Source organism: Portunus trituberculatus, chromosome 48 (assembly GCF_017591435.1).
Source record: "Portunus trituberculatus isolate SZX2019 chromosome 48, ASM1759143v1, whole genome shotgun sequence".
Lineage (NCBI taxonomy): Eukaryota > Metazoa > Arthropoda > Malacostraca > Decapoda > Portunidae > Portunus > Portunus trituberculatus.
In genome coordinates, this window is record NC_059302.1 from 11,050,955 (window position 1) to 11,066,659 (window position 15,705).

The window sequence follows — 15,705 nt, forward strand, 5'->3', positions numbered from 1 at the left end:
TATGTGTTACGGATAATCTATTTGTTTTTGACAGTAACTTCTATAAACAGACAGATGGTGTGGCAATGGGCTCAACACTCGGACCCACCTTTGTAACATTTTCCTATCTTATCATGAACAAAAATTAATTGATGACTGTCATAGCACCTTCAGACCTATTTCATATAGAGGAACATAGTGATAAATGTATCATCAACAATAGTTGTACCTTTGTTTAATTCATCACTTTAACTCTCAAGTACTTGTTTGTCAACAATTCATGCACAATATGAAAAGAAAACACTAATTTTCTTTTGAGGAGTGTTAGATATTTTTTTTTTACTGGGTACAAAATAGACACTTATAATTATGTAAAATTAAATATCCTAATCACCAGCAATTATGTTACTGGAAAGTGATTACTAAGAAATTTACAAAGCTGTAATTTATGTACACTATAAAACTGCATTGCCAAAAGGATGATTTTTTGAAAGTGTTATTCATGTCACAACTTACAAACTGAACTGTCACAAAATCTTTTCTTCACCAGTCATACTAAAACCAAGATCCATCAATCTGAACTATCAGAGGAAGAATTATGTCTCTTCTTTTTTTTCTTTTTTTTCTTATTCTTCTTCTTAGGTTCAGAATCTGAATCACTACTGTCACTGACTCTCTTTTTTTTTTTGCTTTTTCTCTTTGGTTCAGAATCTGAGTCACTGCTGTCACTGACTTTCTTCTTCTTTTTCTTCTTTTTCTTCACTTCCTCCATTGATGTATCAGAATCACTTAAATTTCTTTTCCTCTTATTTTTCTTTTTCCTATCTTCAACTGAATTCTCACTGTCACTTGAATGCTTCTTGGATTTCTTTTTTTTCTTTTTCAAAGATTTCTTGAGGTGCTTTAGCATTTTTTCCCTTGAAGCATCATCTTTCATTGCAATCTCTTCTTCCAGGTCACCATAGTCCCGTTTATTTGAACTGTGCCTTTCATGTCTCTCATCCCTCTGTGTTCTTCTGGCAAAGGACTCATTCCTCTGGGACTGTCTTTCATTAAAGTGACTCCTATGAGAACCATTTCGATCATCCGGTCCTTGATGACTACTATGCCTTCTCTCTCCTCCTTGGAAATTCCTATGTTCTGCCCCATACATCCTCCTCCCCTGAGGCTGGTGACCTTGTGGAAGTCCTTTATGTCTCCCTCTTGAGTGACTATTGCTGTTGTGTTCTCGGTTAGGCTGAAATCTCTCTCGTCCCTTTCTTTCATCCATCTTCTTTCCATCATCATCAAAATACTCAACCCCTCGACCCTTCCCACGCCACTTGATCTTGGACACAGACTGACTGAAGTCCACATGAATCCTGCGATCATCTATCAGAACATTGTCCATCTTGAAGTATGCATCCTCACATGACTTGGTCTCAGCAAACTCAATGAAGGCATATTGAAGAGAATTGTTGGTCACTCTATCACGTATCACTTCACATGTGTTGATCTTACCAAATCTACTGAAAATTATCTCCAAATCCTCTGATGTTGTAACTGGGTTGAGTTTGCAGACAAATAAGACATTTTCTGGAGGGGCCATCTCAGCATCAGGCAAGTCTCCAACCATTTCTAGGATTGTGGCTCTGGCTTTGGCTTCCTTCTCTTGAATTTCTTCTTGGATTTCTATAAGGGATTTCCCTTCATTGTCATCAATAGCCTCATCTGCAGCAATATAATCAGACTCAAAGATAGCTGGTGTTGGCTTTGGACTCTCTGTAGGGAACTGTAGCTCCTTTGGATCAGGGTATGGATCGTCCAGCACGACAGTGTGTGAGATCCGGACATCCTGGTAAGGACGGTATTTTTCATCTGTCAAGGTTTGATTGAGTCTATTGATAACCTCAAGGCCTTCGACCACCTGGCCAAAGACAAGATGTTCAGAGTCCAGTGAGTCCAAGTCTTCTCCAAGAGTGATGAAGAACTGGGAACCAAATCTGCAAACACATTTGAAATGTTCCATATCAGCCATATATATATATATATATATATATATATATATATATATATATATATATATATATATATATATATATATATATATATACACACACACACACACACACACACAGGTATTTCTTGATTTATGCATGTTCAGATTATGCAGTTTTGAAATAAAACGAGGTAAAAATTTAGTTATTTTTCCAAAGTACGTGGATTGCTTAGAATAACATGATGTCAAGAAAATCAAGTTGTGTGGCTGGTTCAGTTTCATGATGCAGCCACCAGGTGTCATCAGGTGTTCCCCCAGCCAACATGATGTCCCTTTGCACAGTGACCAAAAAAAGCTTGGCTTTAAATGGGTTCCCTAAAAAAATAATGATTATTTTGTAATTACTATATGTATACATGGGATAATAAAAATGTTTCAAATGTTTCATTGTTACCCACACATTGCTAGTGTTGACACCTCTCTCAGCTCTCCTCTCTTGTTGTCTTACCAAATATATCATATATTTCCCACAACCCATATCCTTCAACTTAAGGTGGTTTCACACGTGTCAATATGCAGGTGGCAATGCTACTCACTACAGGTGTCTGGTTGTTGCCTAGTGGGTGGAGCTGCTACCAGCAAAATAAGACAGACACGTTTGTCTTCTCCAGACGCTAACAACTTTGTTTACATTGTGCCATCATGGAAGACGGCTTGAATATGTGGTGTCCAGATGCAGATAAAAATGGAGGTAAAAAACATAGTAATTATCTTTTACATTATATGAATTATTTAGATTAGAACAATGTCGAGATGCTTTGATGGTATGGCAAATCTTGAGAGTTGAGATTACGCGGCATGTTTGTTTGGGCCACCATATTGTCATTACAGCTGATCGTGGCACAGGAATGGTTCACCTCCAGGACAGCTAGTGATGCATAATAAACGTTGTCAGAAAGATCAGCGTACACTGTCTTGCTGTCAGTTAGATCCCATTACTATAGCAATGACCATTCTTTGTTTATTGCAGCTGAGAGATGCACAAAAGCATTTGTTATAGGATACATGCTACAGGGACCACAGGCTGCCTGCTGAGTCGTTCTCTAAGAAGCAGCCCTGGACGAGGAATGGATTAATCTATTTTTACATTGATTGCTAAGGGGAAAATGGTTTTGGTTCACAAATATATATATAGGCAACCCCACACTTAACGAATGTTCACACAATGAAATTTCGCTACAACAAACGTTTCCTTTTACTACCATCTGCTTGTATAACAAACACCAAACTCACTCTAACGAAATTTTATCCAGGTAATTTTTTCCAAGTTTGAAAGCCCCGCCGTATCACGCAAGCCGACAGGCTTTTGAATACACCAGCGTCCCTCGTGGACAACATGCGCACCACTCACTCCCCTGCCCTTCTCCGCTCTTAGTTCAAAACAATAACAGTGTCCAGCAGCAGCTCGTCATCTCACGCTCAACATGCCACCAAAACACCCTGACCCTGCAACCAGCCCTGCAATGTCGCCTAGCGTTGCTAAGAGGACCAGGAAATTTCTTACTCTCGAAGTGAAGCTGGATATTATTCACAGACACGAGAGAGGCGAGAAAACTAATAGCATTGCCTGCCACCATGGTTTGACTCCATCTATTGTCTCTACTATTTTCAAGTCAGCAGACTCTATTGAGAAGGCTGGTGAAACCATATCTTCCTTTGTAAGCTAAAAAAACCACCCAAACTCGTAACTTTGCAATGGATGAAATGGAAAGCCTTGTGGAAATGTGGTACATAAGTTTTGTATGCGGTACAATGATGCGTCCTTTGTTTACATCCCACAGGTTGCCGGTTAGCGTTTTTCCCACTCCACTCTCCCTCCCTTCATAAATTTAAGATCATCAACATTATAAAGTTACTTACATAGTATATACATTAGTGTACATTATAATGACTTATTCTTAAATTAAACTCAATGGTAGTTCAAGTCAGGGGTCAAATTTGTTATAATTGGTATGCTTAACGAAAATTCGCACAAGTGTTTTTTTAGGAATGTAACCCATTCGTTAAGCGGGGATTGCCTGTATATATATATATATTGTGAGGGGCACCGTCTTAATCTCCTTTAATTTATTATTTCATTATGTGCCTATTATATGGCGGCCACCCAGTACGGGCCCCTCGGGCTGTTCTGCTGAGCAGACAACCCACCTCCCTCTTCTCGCTTCTCGTTGCAAGCGGGAGTCAGTACCAAGGTAGTCTTCAGCTGAGGTGGACACAGACGCTCGTGGTTCTGGCACATGGTAGAGCTACGTGTTGCTGGGCTTCTCTAGGTGCTCACTAGTTATCGGTCTGGGAGTTGTGCCCTCCCGTTTGAGTAGCTGGCTTGCTACTCGGTAGACCGTGGCTGTGTAGGACAACGGGCTTGTCCTAAGGAAAGTGTGGCCGGTTGGGGCTGCATTTCCGGTCTGGCGTTTGTCCCGTCTTGTGGCAGCGGCACGGAGGAGAGACACGTTTCTGTCTCGTCTTGTTGTTGTTGGTGGTGGCTGTAGTCACCAGTCAGGTTTGGTGGGCAGCTGTGTGCCCCCATCATCTTCTGTATAGCTTCAGTAGTACACTGTATTGTAGTGGTTGTAGCCACGCACACTAGTGAATGCTGAGAGGCTTCATGCTGTCGGCCAGGTGTGCGTAGTTCTCGTCCGTCAGACTTGTCTGTGACGAGTATCTGGACTCCTTGTATGGCTGTTGTCACCCGTAGGTGGTGTCTGGGCTTGTGTGTACACCACCGGATGTGCTTTACACATCATATGTTGTAGTAGTCGTAGCCTAGGGAAGTCACTCTGACAGGTGTTAGGAAGCACTTGTCGTAGTAATAGATAGTACAGCAATATATACACTGCGCGTGTTGTCCCAGTCTGTGATTCATCACCGTCTGTGGGCAAGGCGTGTGGAGAGGCATTAATACTTCATAGAGAAGTGTGTGGAATTGTCCTTGTGGGCGGTTTCTCTAGGGGGTATTAAGGCCTCGCCCTGTTACACATAACATCTACCATTTATAAATTCTACTTGGTTGGGTACGGGAGGAGAAGGAGTTGCTAAGGAGATTCCCTTACAGTGGAGTAAGTTATACACTGTTGGCGACCTTTAAAGAACCAGAGTGTTACGGCTGCTGTGATTTATAGTGGTGGGGGGCCTGTGGGGTGTTATATCCCCCACTAACTGTACAGTAATAAACTGGCGATCGTGCCAGACCAACACACTCCTCAGTGAGCAGCAGCAGATAGTCACAGCTAGAGTGGCGTGCGTATATATATATATATATATATATATATATATATATATATATATATATATATATATATATATATATATATATATGCAACCCCTACTTAACGAAGGTTCACACGAAAAAAATTTTACTACAACGAAGGTTTCCTTTTACTACCATTTGCTCGATTAATGAGCACCAAACTCGCTTGAACGAAATTTTATCCAGATAATTTTTTCCAAGTTTGAAAGCCCCGCCGTATTATGCAAATTGACAGGCTTTTGAATACACCAGCGCCTCTCATGGACAAAACGCACACCACTCACTCCCCCTAGTTCAAAACAATAACAGCATCAGAAAAAGCTCGTCTTCCCTCGCTCTACATGCCACCAAAACGCCCTGCAATGTCGCCTAGCGTTGCTAAGAAGACCAGGAAGTCTCTTACTCTCAAAGTGAAGCTGGATATTATTCACAGACATGAGAGGCGAGAAAACTAATAGCATTGCTTCCCACCATGGCTTGGCTTCATCTACTGTCTACCATTTTCAAGTCAGCAGACTCTATTAAGAAGGCTGGTGAGATCATATCTTCCTTGCAAGCTAAAAGAACCACCTGGACTCGTGACTCTGCAATGGATATAATGGAAAGCCTTGTGGAAATGTGGTACATAAATTTTGTATGCAGTACAATGATGCGCCCTTTGTTTACATTCCACAGGTTGCCAGCTAGTGTATTTCCCGCTCCACTCTCCCTCCCTTCATAAATTTAAGATCATCAATATTATAAATTTACATACATACATTAGTGTACATTATAATGACTTAGTCTTAAATTAAACTGCTTAAATGTTTAACTTCATAATTTTTACTTTCATTAAACCTTTTACTGTACTATGATGCACTCTCACTTTGTTTACTCTCAATAGAAGCTCAAGTCAGGGGTTAAACTTGTTATAATTGGTTCACTAAACAAAAATTTGCTTAACGAAGTTTTTTTTAGGAATGTAACCTCTTCATTAAGCAGGGGTTGTCTGTATATACACCTAACCCTCCGTTATCGCGCGAAATTGGTGCCTAAAAAACCACGCTATAGCGGAAAACACGATAACGGAATTGAGGAATAAATAGGAAATAAATAAATTGGTGCCTCAAACCCCCAATTTTTTTTTATTTCCCTGTTACCCTAAATTTACTACCATTAATACTGGAGTAGCTTATTAAGATTTGACAATCTGAAATTAATGAAAACCAGCTCTGAAAACAGAATACCCCGTGTGAGACTGAGGGGTGGTGGTGGTGGTGAGCAGAGTGACTGGAACCAATCAGTTCCCTTATTCAAATCACATGATGTGAATACACAGCGATGATTGGCTGCTGGCTCCTCCTCCTCATGATCATCATCTTTCTCCCCCTCCACCTCTTCCTCCTCCATCTCTCCCTATCTAAACATTCGTCAGTGTGTGGTTGGGATATGGGTAGTACTACTACTACTACTACTATTACTACCAGTGCACGATAACGACTTTCCAATGTGCAAAAACTGAATTTTGCAGATTTTCATAAGTGCACGATAACGCCTAAACGCGATAACGGAGGGTTAGGTGTGTGTGTGTGTGTGTGTGTGTGTGTGTGTGTGTGTGTGTGTATATATATATATATATATATATATATATATATATATATATATATATATATATATATATATATATATATATATATATATATATATATATATATATATATATATATATATATATATATATATATATATATATATATATATATATATATATATATATATATACACACACACACACAGTAAGGTCCCGGGTTACGTCGGTCTCGAGTTACGTCAAACTCGTGGTTACGTCAGTCCACTATAAAGCAATTTAAGATTAAAAAAAATTGAAAATTTATAAATCGTAAAGCGCGGGATTTATTGTTATTGTTGGCCGCTAGGCGTCACTAGTGGTTACCTGCCACACCGCCCACCTCACGCTTAAATACAATAACACCCTGCCTCAGTTCCACCACACCGTCGCCCCTGGCAAGAGTGTTATCCTACTTCTGCGTTTACTGACTCAAGTTCTTAGTATCTTGTTCAATGACACCAAAGAGAAAACTCCTTAGTGACAGAAGTGATGCTAAGAAAAGGAAAACCATTATGCTACAAGAAAAAGAGGACATAATTAAAAGACATGAGAAGGGAGGCAGCAACTGTGTGTGAGGGAGTGAAGAAGAAAATGGGAAGCCCGTTACCATGACAACGGGGAGGTTGACAACCTTGAGGGCTCGCGCACCCACCATCACAACAGTAACTACTCCGGAGCCTTTGCCTGGGCCACACGACACTCGCAGCTCACTTGCACCGTCTGTGCCTGTCTGCTGATCCCTATTGCATTTCCTGCTCCGCTGCCCACGCTTCTACTCCCACCGCACTGCACTATGCTCCCAGCTGTCTGCCCTGGGCGTCACAACATTCGACCTGCCAACCCTCCTGGCGGCCTCAGGCGTCCACCTCTCTCGGCAACCTGCAGTCCTTCGTTCATGGCCCTAATCAACAACAAAAACAAGCTTGTGTTTCATATTCCTACATAGTTGTAAATAATATAACAATATAACCTTTAACTTACCTGAATGACTATAAACAATGATTGGTTGAAAAAACTCGATAATATGCTTTGAAATGTACGGAAACTCGAGTTACGTACAAAATCAACTTACGTCATGTTTCAGGAACGTAAGTCTGACATAAACCGAGACCTTACTGTATATATATATATATATATATATATATATATATATATATATATATATATATATATATATATATATATATACACAGTGGACACTTAATACTCAAACATAATTGGTTCCAAATGGCTGTTCAAGTATTAAAAAGTTCGACTGTTGATACCTATAAATCAGGTCATTTGTTCTGATCCTAGCAAAACCCGACATTTATAAAAATTTCAATGTATTTTATTTTTATATTTGTATATACCGTAAATGAAGTCTGGTGATGGATAACATAAAAGAGGAGAGGAAAAGGGGGGGAAGAAGGAAGGACATCGCCAGAGGACGAGTTACCATCCATGAAAACGTCTTTTGTAACTTTTCTCTTGGTGATATTCCTGTGAACCACTAATGAAAGTATGTGGCTCACTAACACTGGCACTCTTACCAGATTCCTTATTTTCACCACTAATAAGCCTCTCTGGTGCCATCGTAAGTTTCTAAATGAAAAATTACCAAACAGAACGCAGAAGAATGTTGATTTTCTCAAGACTGTGGCAGGACTAGGGATGTGCACCGGTATCCGGTATATCGGAATTACTGGTATGACTGGTATCAAAACGGGACAGTGACGGTTGCGAGAAGGGAGAGGACAGAGCTTTGTATACAACCAAATGTGCGGCCATTTGATTACCAGATATTTTTCACCATTAATATGCCTTGTTAATGAAAGTTTATAAAAAACTACGAACAGAATGTACAAGAATGTTATTCTGTTGACTGTGGCAGCACAACTGGCGGAGGGAGGACATGGGGAGGCCAGGGAGCCTTTGTTTACAACTACGTGTGTGGCGTTCAACTATCAGGTATTCTTTCGAGTATCAAATAAAACTTTTGCGTTTGAGTATTGAAAAGTTTGACTATTTAGACATTCAAGTATTGAGTCTCCACTGTATATATAGTGGAGACTCAATACATGAACATCTTAATAGTCAAACTTTTCAGTAATAAAATGCAAAAAATTCTATTTAATACTTGAAAAATACCTGACAGTCAAACATCTACACATGTGGTTGTAAACAAAGGCTCCCTGGCCTCTCTCTGCCCCCTCTGCCACTTGTGCTGCTGCAGTCTTTGTAATAACATTCTTTTGCATTCTGTCTGAAGATCTTTATTTATAAATTTACATTAACACTAAAGGCTTATTAGTGGTGAAAATATCTGGTAATGAAACGGCTGTGCACATGGTTGCAAATAAAGCTCTGGCCTCTCCCTTTCCACTGTTGCCATTGTCCTGCTCTGATACTGTACTACTGATGGCAGGGAGAGAGAGAGAGAGAGAGAGAGAGAGAGAGAGAGAGAGAGAGAGAGAGAAACGGTATTCCAGTATACTGGATACCGGGATAAGGGGAAAAGAGCTGGGGCTTGTGACGTCAGCAGGTTCACCAACAGAGGAGCTTCCTCCCATGATGTGTCTTTCTTGCAAGGAAACCTCACACTCTCCTTCTGCCCACTGAGCAAATCATACTTACCTGGCACAGGGGACAAGTTTTGTGAAGGCTTCTCTGCACCGTATTACTGCCCCACACCCTCTACCTGCCAGGTCTCTCTCTCTCTCTCTCAACTGTCAGAGCACTCTTTCTCTCTCTTTGACCATTGTATCATTATCATATTTAATGATATCAATACTCTTGCTGTTATTAATTATTATTATTATTATTCTTACTATTATTAAACTTTTGCTCTTATCATTATTAATATTAATATAGTGTTGCTGTTTTCGTTATTATTATTATTACTTCATTTTTACGTTACATATATAACTGAGGCAATTTATATCTACACAAGTAACTGAATAGGGACCTCTCAATAACTAGACATCAGAAATTTACTTCTCAATAACTTGACATCAGAAATTTACTAATGTCTTAAGGTGCAAAATTACCAGGAAAAAAAATAATAATGGTTTTCATTTATCACATACTACATACTACATATTATATACTACTGATAATTAAAACAGTCACGCAGTGCACAACTCGGCATTGTGACTGATGGTGCGGAAGAGAGAGAATGGAAGAGGGAGAAGCACGTGAACACCTACCCAGCAGCTTGCTAACTGAAACAACATACCCGCTCAGACCACTTGTGAACCCGCTGACGTCACGGATGCGCATTTCAGACACATTTTGAATGCCTCGTAGGTTGACCTTCTATTCCATGGGCCTTGGTTGTATCTTGCCAGTCTCGTCCACACTGATGACTGTCTCGCATACTGTATCTTAGTGTTGTGTTCACGATAACTTTTTTTGTTTAAGTAGTGATTCGTTAAGCCCTTACAATGCTGCCTAAGTGCTGTGCCCCTGGAAAAGCTTCCTCTAGTGAGTTCAAGAGGAAGAGGAAGATGATACCATCAGTGAATAAGTGAAACTTTTGGATATGATCCAAGAGGGCAGAAGAGGGTGAGTGTTACATATCGTATGAGAGGGGGGTAGAGAGAGAAAGAGAGAATAAATGTATAATTACTGTATAAGATTTTATAATGAAATAGATTTAAGTAAAATACTGTATATGTAAAGTATAAATACTGTTTACATATTTTAAACATTCTGGTACCCACATACACATACATGAAAATTCCTAGGGGGGACAAATCCTACTTCGCCGTTTTTCACCTTTCGCAGGGGGTTCTGGTATCCATTAACCGCGATAACCGAGGGATCAATGTGTATGCACCTAACCCTCCGTTATTGCGCAAAATTGGTGCCTAAAAATCCGCGCGATAGCGGAAAACGCGATAACGGAAGTGAAGAATAAATAGGAAATAAACAAATTGATGCCTCAACCCAAAATTTTCCTAAAAAATTTTCCTGTTACCCTAAATTTACTACCATTAATACTGAAGTAGCTTATTAACATTTAACAATCTGAAATTAATGAAAACCAGCTCTGAACAACAGAATACCTGTGAGACTAAGGGGTGGTGGTGGTGGTGGTGGTGGTGAGTAGAGTGACTGGAACCAATCAGTACCCTAATTCAAATCACGTGATGTGAATACACAGCGATGATTGGCTGCTGGCTCCTCCTCCTCCTCATGATCATCATCTTTCTCCCCCTCCACCTCCCCCTATCTAAACATTTGTCAGTGTGTGGTTGGGATATGGGTGGTGGTGGTACTACTACTACTACTACTACTACTACTACTACTACTACTACTACTACTACTACTGCGGGTGCACGATAACGACTTTCCAGATGCTCTAAAATTTAATTTTGCAGATTTTCACAAGTGCACGACAACGCCTAAACACGATAACGGAAGGGCACGATAACGGAGGGTTAGGTGTGTGTGTGTGTGTGTGTGTGTGTGTGTGTGTGTGTGTGTGTGTGTGTGTCTATATATATATATATATATATATATATATATATATATATATATATATATATATATATATATATATATATAGATACACACACACAGGCAACCCCCACTTAACGAAGAGGTTATGTTCCTAACAAAACCTTCGATAAGCGAAACTTCGTTAAGCGAACAAATTATAACTAGTTTAACCCCTGACTGGAACTTCCATTGAGAGTAAACAAAGCGAGAGTGCATCATAGTACAATGAAAGGTTTAATGAAGTAAAAATTGTGAAGTTAAACATTTAGGCAGTTTAATTTAAGTTATTATAATGTACACTAATGTATGTATGTACGTAACTTTATAATGTTGATAATCTTAAAATTATGAAGGGAGGAAGAGTGGAGCAGGAAAGACACTAACCGGCAACCTGTGGAATGTAAACAAAGGGCGCATCATTGTATCACATACAAAACTTTTGTACCACATTTCCACAAGGCTTTCCATTTTATCCATGAGTTCAGGTGGTTCTTTTAGCTTGCAAGGAAGATACAATCTCACCAGCCTTCTTAATAGAGTCTGCTGACTTGAAAATAGTAAAGACAGTAGATGGAGTCAAGATGGTGGTGAGCAATGCTATTAGTTTTCTTGCCTCTCTCGTGTCAGTGAATAATATCCAGCTTCAATTCGAGAGTAAGAGATTTCCTGGTCTTCTTAGTCACGCTAGGCGACATTGCAGGGCGTTCTGGTGGTAAGTTGAGCGAGTGAAGAGGAGCAGCTGGTGACGCTGTTATTGTTTTGAACATGGGGAGTGAGTGGTGCGTGTGTTGTCCACGAGAGGTGCTGGTGTATTCTAAAGCCTGTGCGGGCCTTTCAAACTTGTAAAAAATTATCTGGATAAAACTTTGTTAAAGTGAGTTTGGTGATCGTTAAACGAGCAGATGGTAGTAAAATGAAACCTTCGTTGTAGCGGAATTTCGTTGTGTGAACCTTCATTAAGGGGGGGTGTTGCCTGTACTAACGAGCAGGGAAGGGTAGGGGAGTGAGTGGTATGCGTTTTGTCCATGAGAGGCACTGGTGTATTCAAAAGCCTGTCGGCTTCTGTGATACGGCAGGGCTTTCAAACTTGGAAAAAATTACCTGGATGAAATTTTGTTACAGCAAGTTTGGTGTTCATTATATGAGCAGATGGTGGGAAAAGGAAATGTTCTTTGTAGCAAAATTTCGTTGTGTGAACGTTCGTTAATCGGGGGTTGCCTGTATATATATATATATATATATATATATATATATATATATATATATATATATATATATATATATATATACACACACACACATAGTAGAATCTCAAACAGTATACAGGTAAGTTCAGTAATGATGTTCACTTTGTGATTTTCACATTACGCAATCCCTTCAGGAACACATCCCTTGCATAAATCGAGAAATCCCTATATATATCTTTTTCCATGAGTATATGAAAAGAATACATTAAAAGGAAATACACAAGACCATGAAAATAAATCCAGAATTAAACCATTGTTATAAAAGTGTAGCAAATGAAAACAAGCCAAGAGAAAACTCACAAGTGGTTGCCGCAGGACACCATGGACACTGTTCCAAGCTTGCTGTGTTTCATGATGGGAAGCTTCTCCCCCTCGTAGAATCTTGCTTGATCTCCATACATCATCTGGAATATGCTTTCACCTACAGAGGAACAAATAAGTATGGATAAATTGATCAAATATTTTACTGTAACAAACAGTAAAAAAAAAATTAAATAAATAAATAAATGCATAAATTAGATAAATAAATAAATAAATAAATAAAATAAAAATAATAATTCACAATACGTGATGATATGTGAGCCTTTTTTATTTAACTTTTTATGTTGCCCTTGGCCAGCTTTTCCCTCATACATAAAAAGTGTATATCACAGTCAATGCTAATCACCACACTTGGCCTTGAATGATAAATTCTAAGAGCCTTCCTACTAGGGAAAGAAAGCATTTCATGCCCCGCACCTCCTTTCCCTGATGCTGATGGATCCCCTGTTTGGGCAATGAAGTTTCTCTGAATACTGAACATCAGGCAAAAGTTGTAGTATTTCATCTTGCACAGCTTCAAGAAGTTCATACATGCTGAAACACAAAATACAAACCAATTGGTTCTTTTCTATTTTGCATTTTGTTGATGAAAATTATAGATAGTAAAGAAAGCAGTGAATTTCATTTAAGTTGTTCATTTTGTACTAAGTAACTGCTTTCACAAAGCTACACCTACCTTAATGTCAATGGCAATTTGAAAGTTATACTATATAGCATCAGTTGTAGAAACTTATTCCAACAAAATATACTGAGTAAGATAAAGAACAAAAAGCCTGGTATGAAATCTATAGTAAAAAACACATTTTAAACTAATATAAATTAACACAATGTACTGTTTAAGCCACTACTCACTTCTGGGTCTGGCGTCAGTGTGCAGGTCTATAGTAACATCCCCAATGGTGGTTTCAATCACAACCGACATCACTGCAGTGACACTTCTTCACTTTTGAAGTTTACTTTTATGACCTATGGTTTATCACACTCCTCTTCTCTTTTCCAAGATTTCATTGACAGGGATTCCAATCTGACATGTCTTGGCTCATCCTTCAATAACGTGCAGTTGTCTTACCCTCGCAGTTCTTGGCATTGGCAGGGTGGGTGGTGATGTGCTCTGGGGTTCAGGTTACGCAGCAGGGCCCGTAACAGATAATAGTAAGAGAGGCACAGGGTAGACACGACCTTCCTAACGCTGACCACGGTGGCGGCAACGTTTTGTTTTGTTTGTGTCTGTAGCTGCCGAGTGCCGAGAGCGATGTGCATGGTGGCATTTGCATTTCTGAAGCTCTATGCTTAAGCTAAACAATTGAAATAAATCATGTAAGTTTTCGTCATGTTATAATTATTATTTTCAAATTTTGTTACTTCGATTATTTGAGGTAGCATTTGTCATGCTCTTTCTTCGGCCTCATTTGACACTCACTGACATTATACATGCATATTGTACAAACAAACTACCTAAGTTTAATTATATTAACTTACATTATGTTTATTGACATTATTTTTTTCTATTTATTTATTGTTTTTTTAAATTCATGAATAGGGCAACTGTACAAAAGGTATGTAAACTTCAAGAAAATGTTTGGTATGGAACAACTAATAAGTGAGGTGACCAGGGAAACTGGTAAATCATCAGCTATTTTAGACCATATAATATGTAGTAAACCTGAAAAAATTAGTCAACAGGAGTACTGCCAATAGGAATTAGTGATCACTATGTAATATACTGTACTAGAAAGACAGTGAAGGCATGTATAAATAGTCATAAGAGTATCAAGATCAGATCAATGAAAACATATGATGCACAGATATTCAATGAGGAATTAGGGAGCCAAATCTGGAACAATGTTTATGAGGCAGAAACAGTCGATGAAGCATGGAACAATTTTAAAAACATTTTAATTAAAGTAATTGACAAGGTAGCTCCGGTAAAAGAAATTAGAATTAAACAAAGAACCGAACCATGGATAACTCCGCAAGTGCTAGACATGATTAAAGAAAGAGATAGACTTTTAGGTTATTTGTACACAGATTATCAAGAGGATAAATGCAAGGTTAAAATTCATGTACAGACAAGCAAAGGACCTTGATAAGAAAATTAAGAAAACCTTATGTAGCGCCCTAATTCAACCTCATTTTGATTATGCATGCTCCTCTTGGTACTCTGGACTGACAAGTAGATCTAAGAAACAACTACAAATATGTCAAAACAAGATTATTAGATTTATTTTAGGCTTAGACCCCAGATCTCATATAGGACAAGCGGAGAGAAAACAAGTAAATATGCTTAGTGTTAAGAATAGGGTAAAAGAATTAAAATTAAGCCACGCACACAATATTCATAACAACAGAGGACCAACATATCTTGCAGAACACTTCCAAAGGAAAACAGATACCAATACAATTAGGACAAGAAATAATGATTTGAACTTTTGTATGTCAATGGCACAGGGTCCCTCAGCACATACATTCTATCACACAGCCATTAGAGACTGGAACTCACTACCAAAAAACCTACAAATCATAAAATCCAAACACCTGTTCAAAGTAGCTCTCAGGAAATATTTACAGGATGAAGAAAGAGCTGCTGAATCAAATGACTATGTTTATTTTTAACCATGACTGTCTTAGAATGTAGTTTTAGGCTTTACTGTTAATTTTATGGAAGAGTAGGTAAATAAGTCTTAGATTTAGTATTACTGTGTGCCATTTCTATATGTATAATGACTCCTGTGCTGTCTGCCCCATCTTGCTGGATAGAAAAAGGACCCTACTGGAAATA

General features: G+C 38.8%; 1 protein-coding gene across 1 annotated transcript; it reads right to left on the bottom strand.

Annotated features, from left to right (window-relative positions):
* Window positions 1-286: 286 nt before the first annotated feature.
* Window positions 287-14,426, bottom strand: LOC123498818 (peptidyl-prolyl cis-trans isomerase sig-7-like). The gene is made up of 4 exons (XM_045246249.1): window positions 13,779-14,426; window positions 13,344-13,460; window positions 12,906-13,026; window positions 287-1,961 (listed from the first exon to the last, which is right to left on the bottom strand). Exons 1-4 carry the CDS (start codon window positions 13,846-13,848, stop codon window positions 551-553), a joined length of 1,719 nt encoding a protein of 572 aa, XP_045102184.1. The 5' UTR covers window positions 13,849-14,426; the 3' UTR covers window positions 287-550.
* Window positions 14,427-15,705: the final 1,279 nt, after the last annotated feature.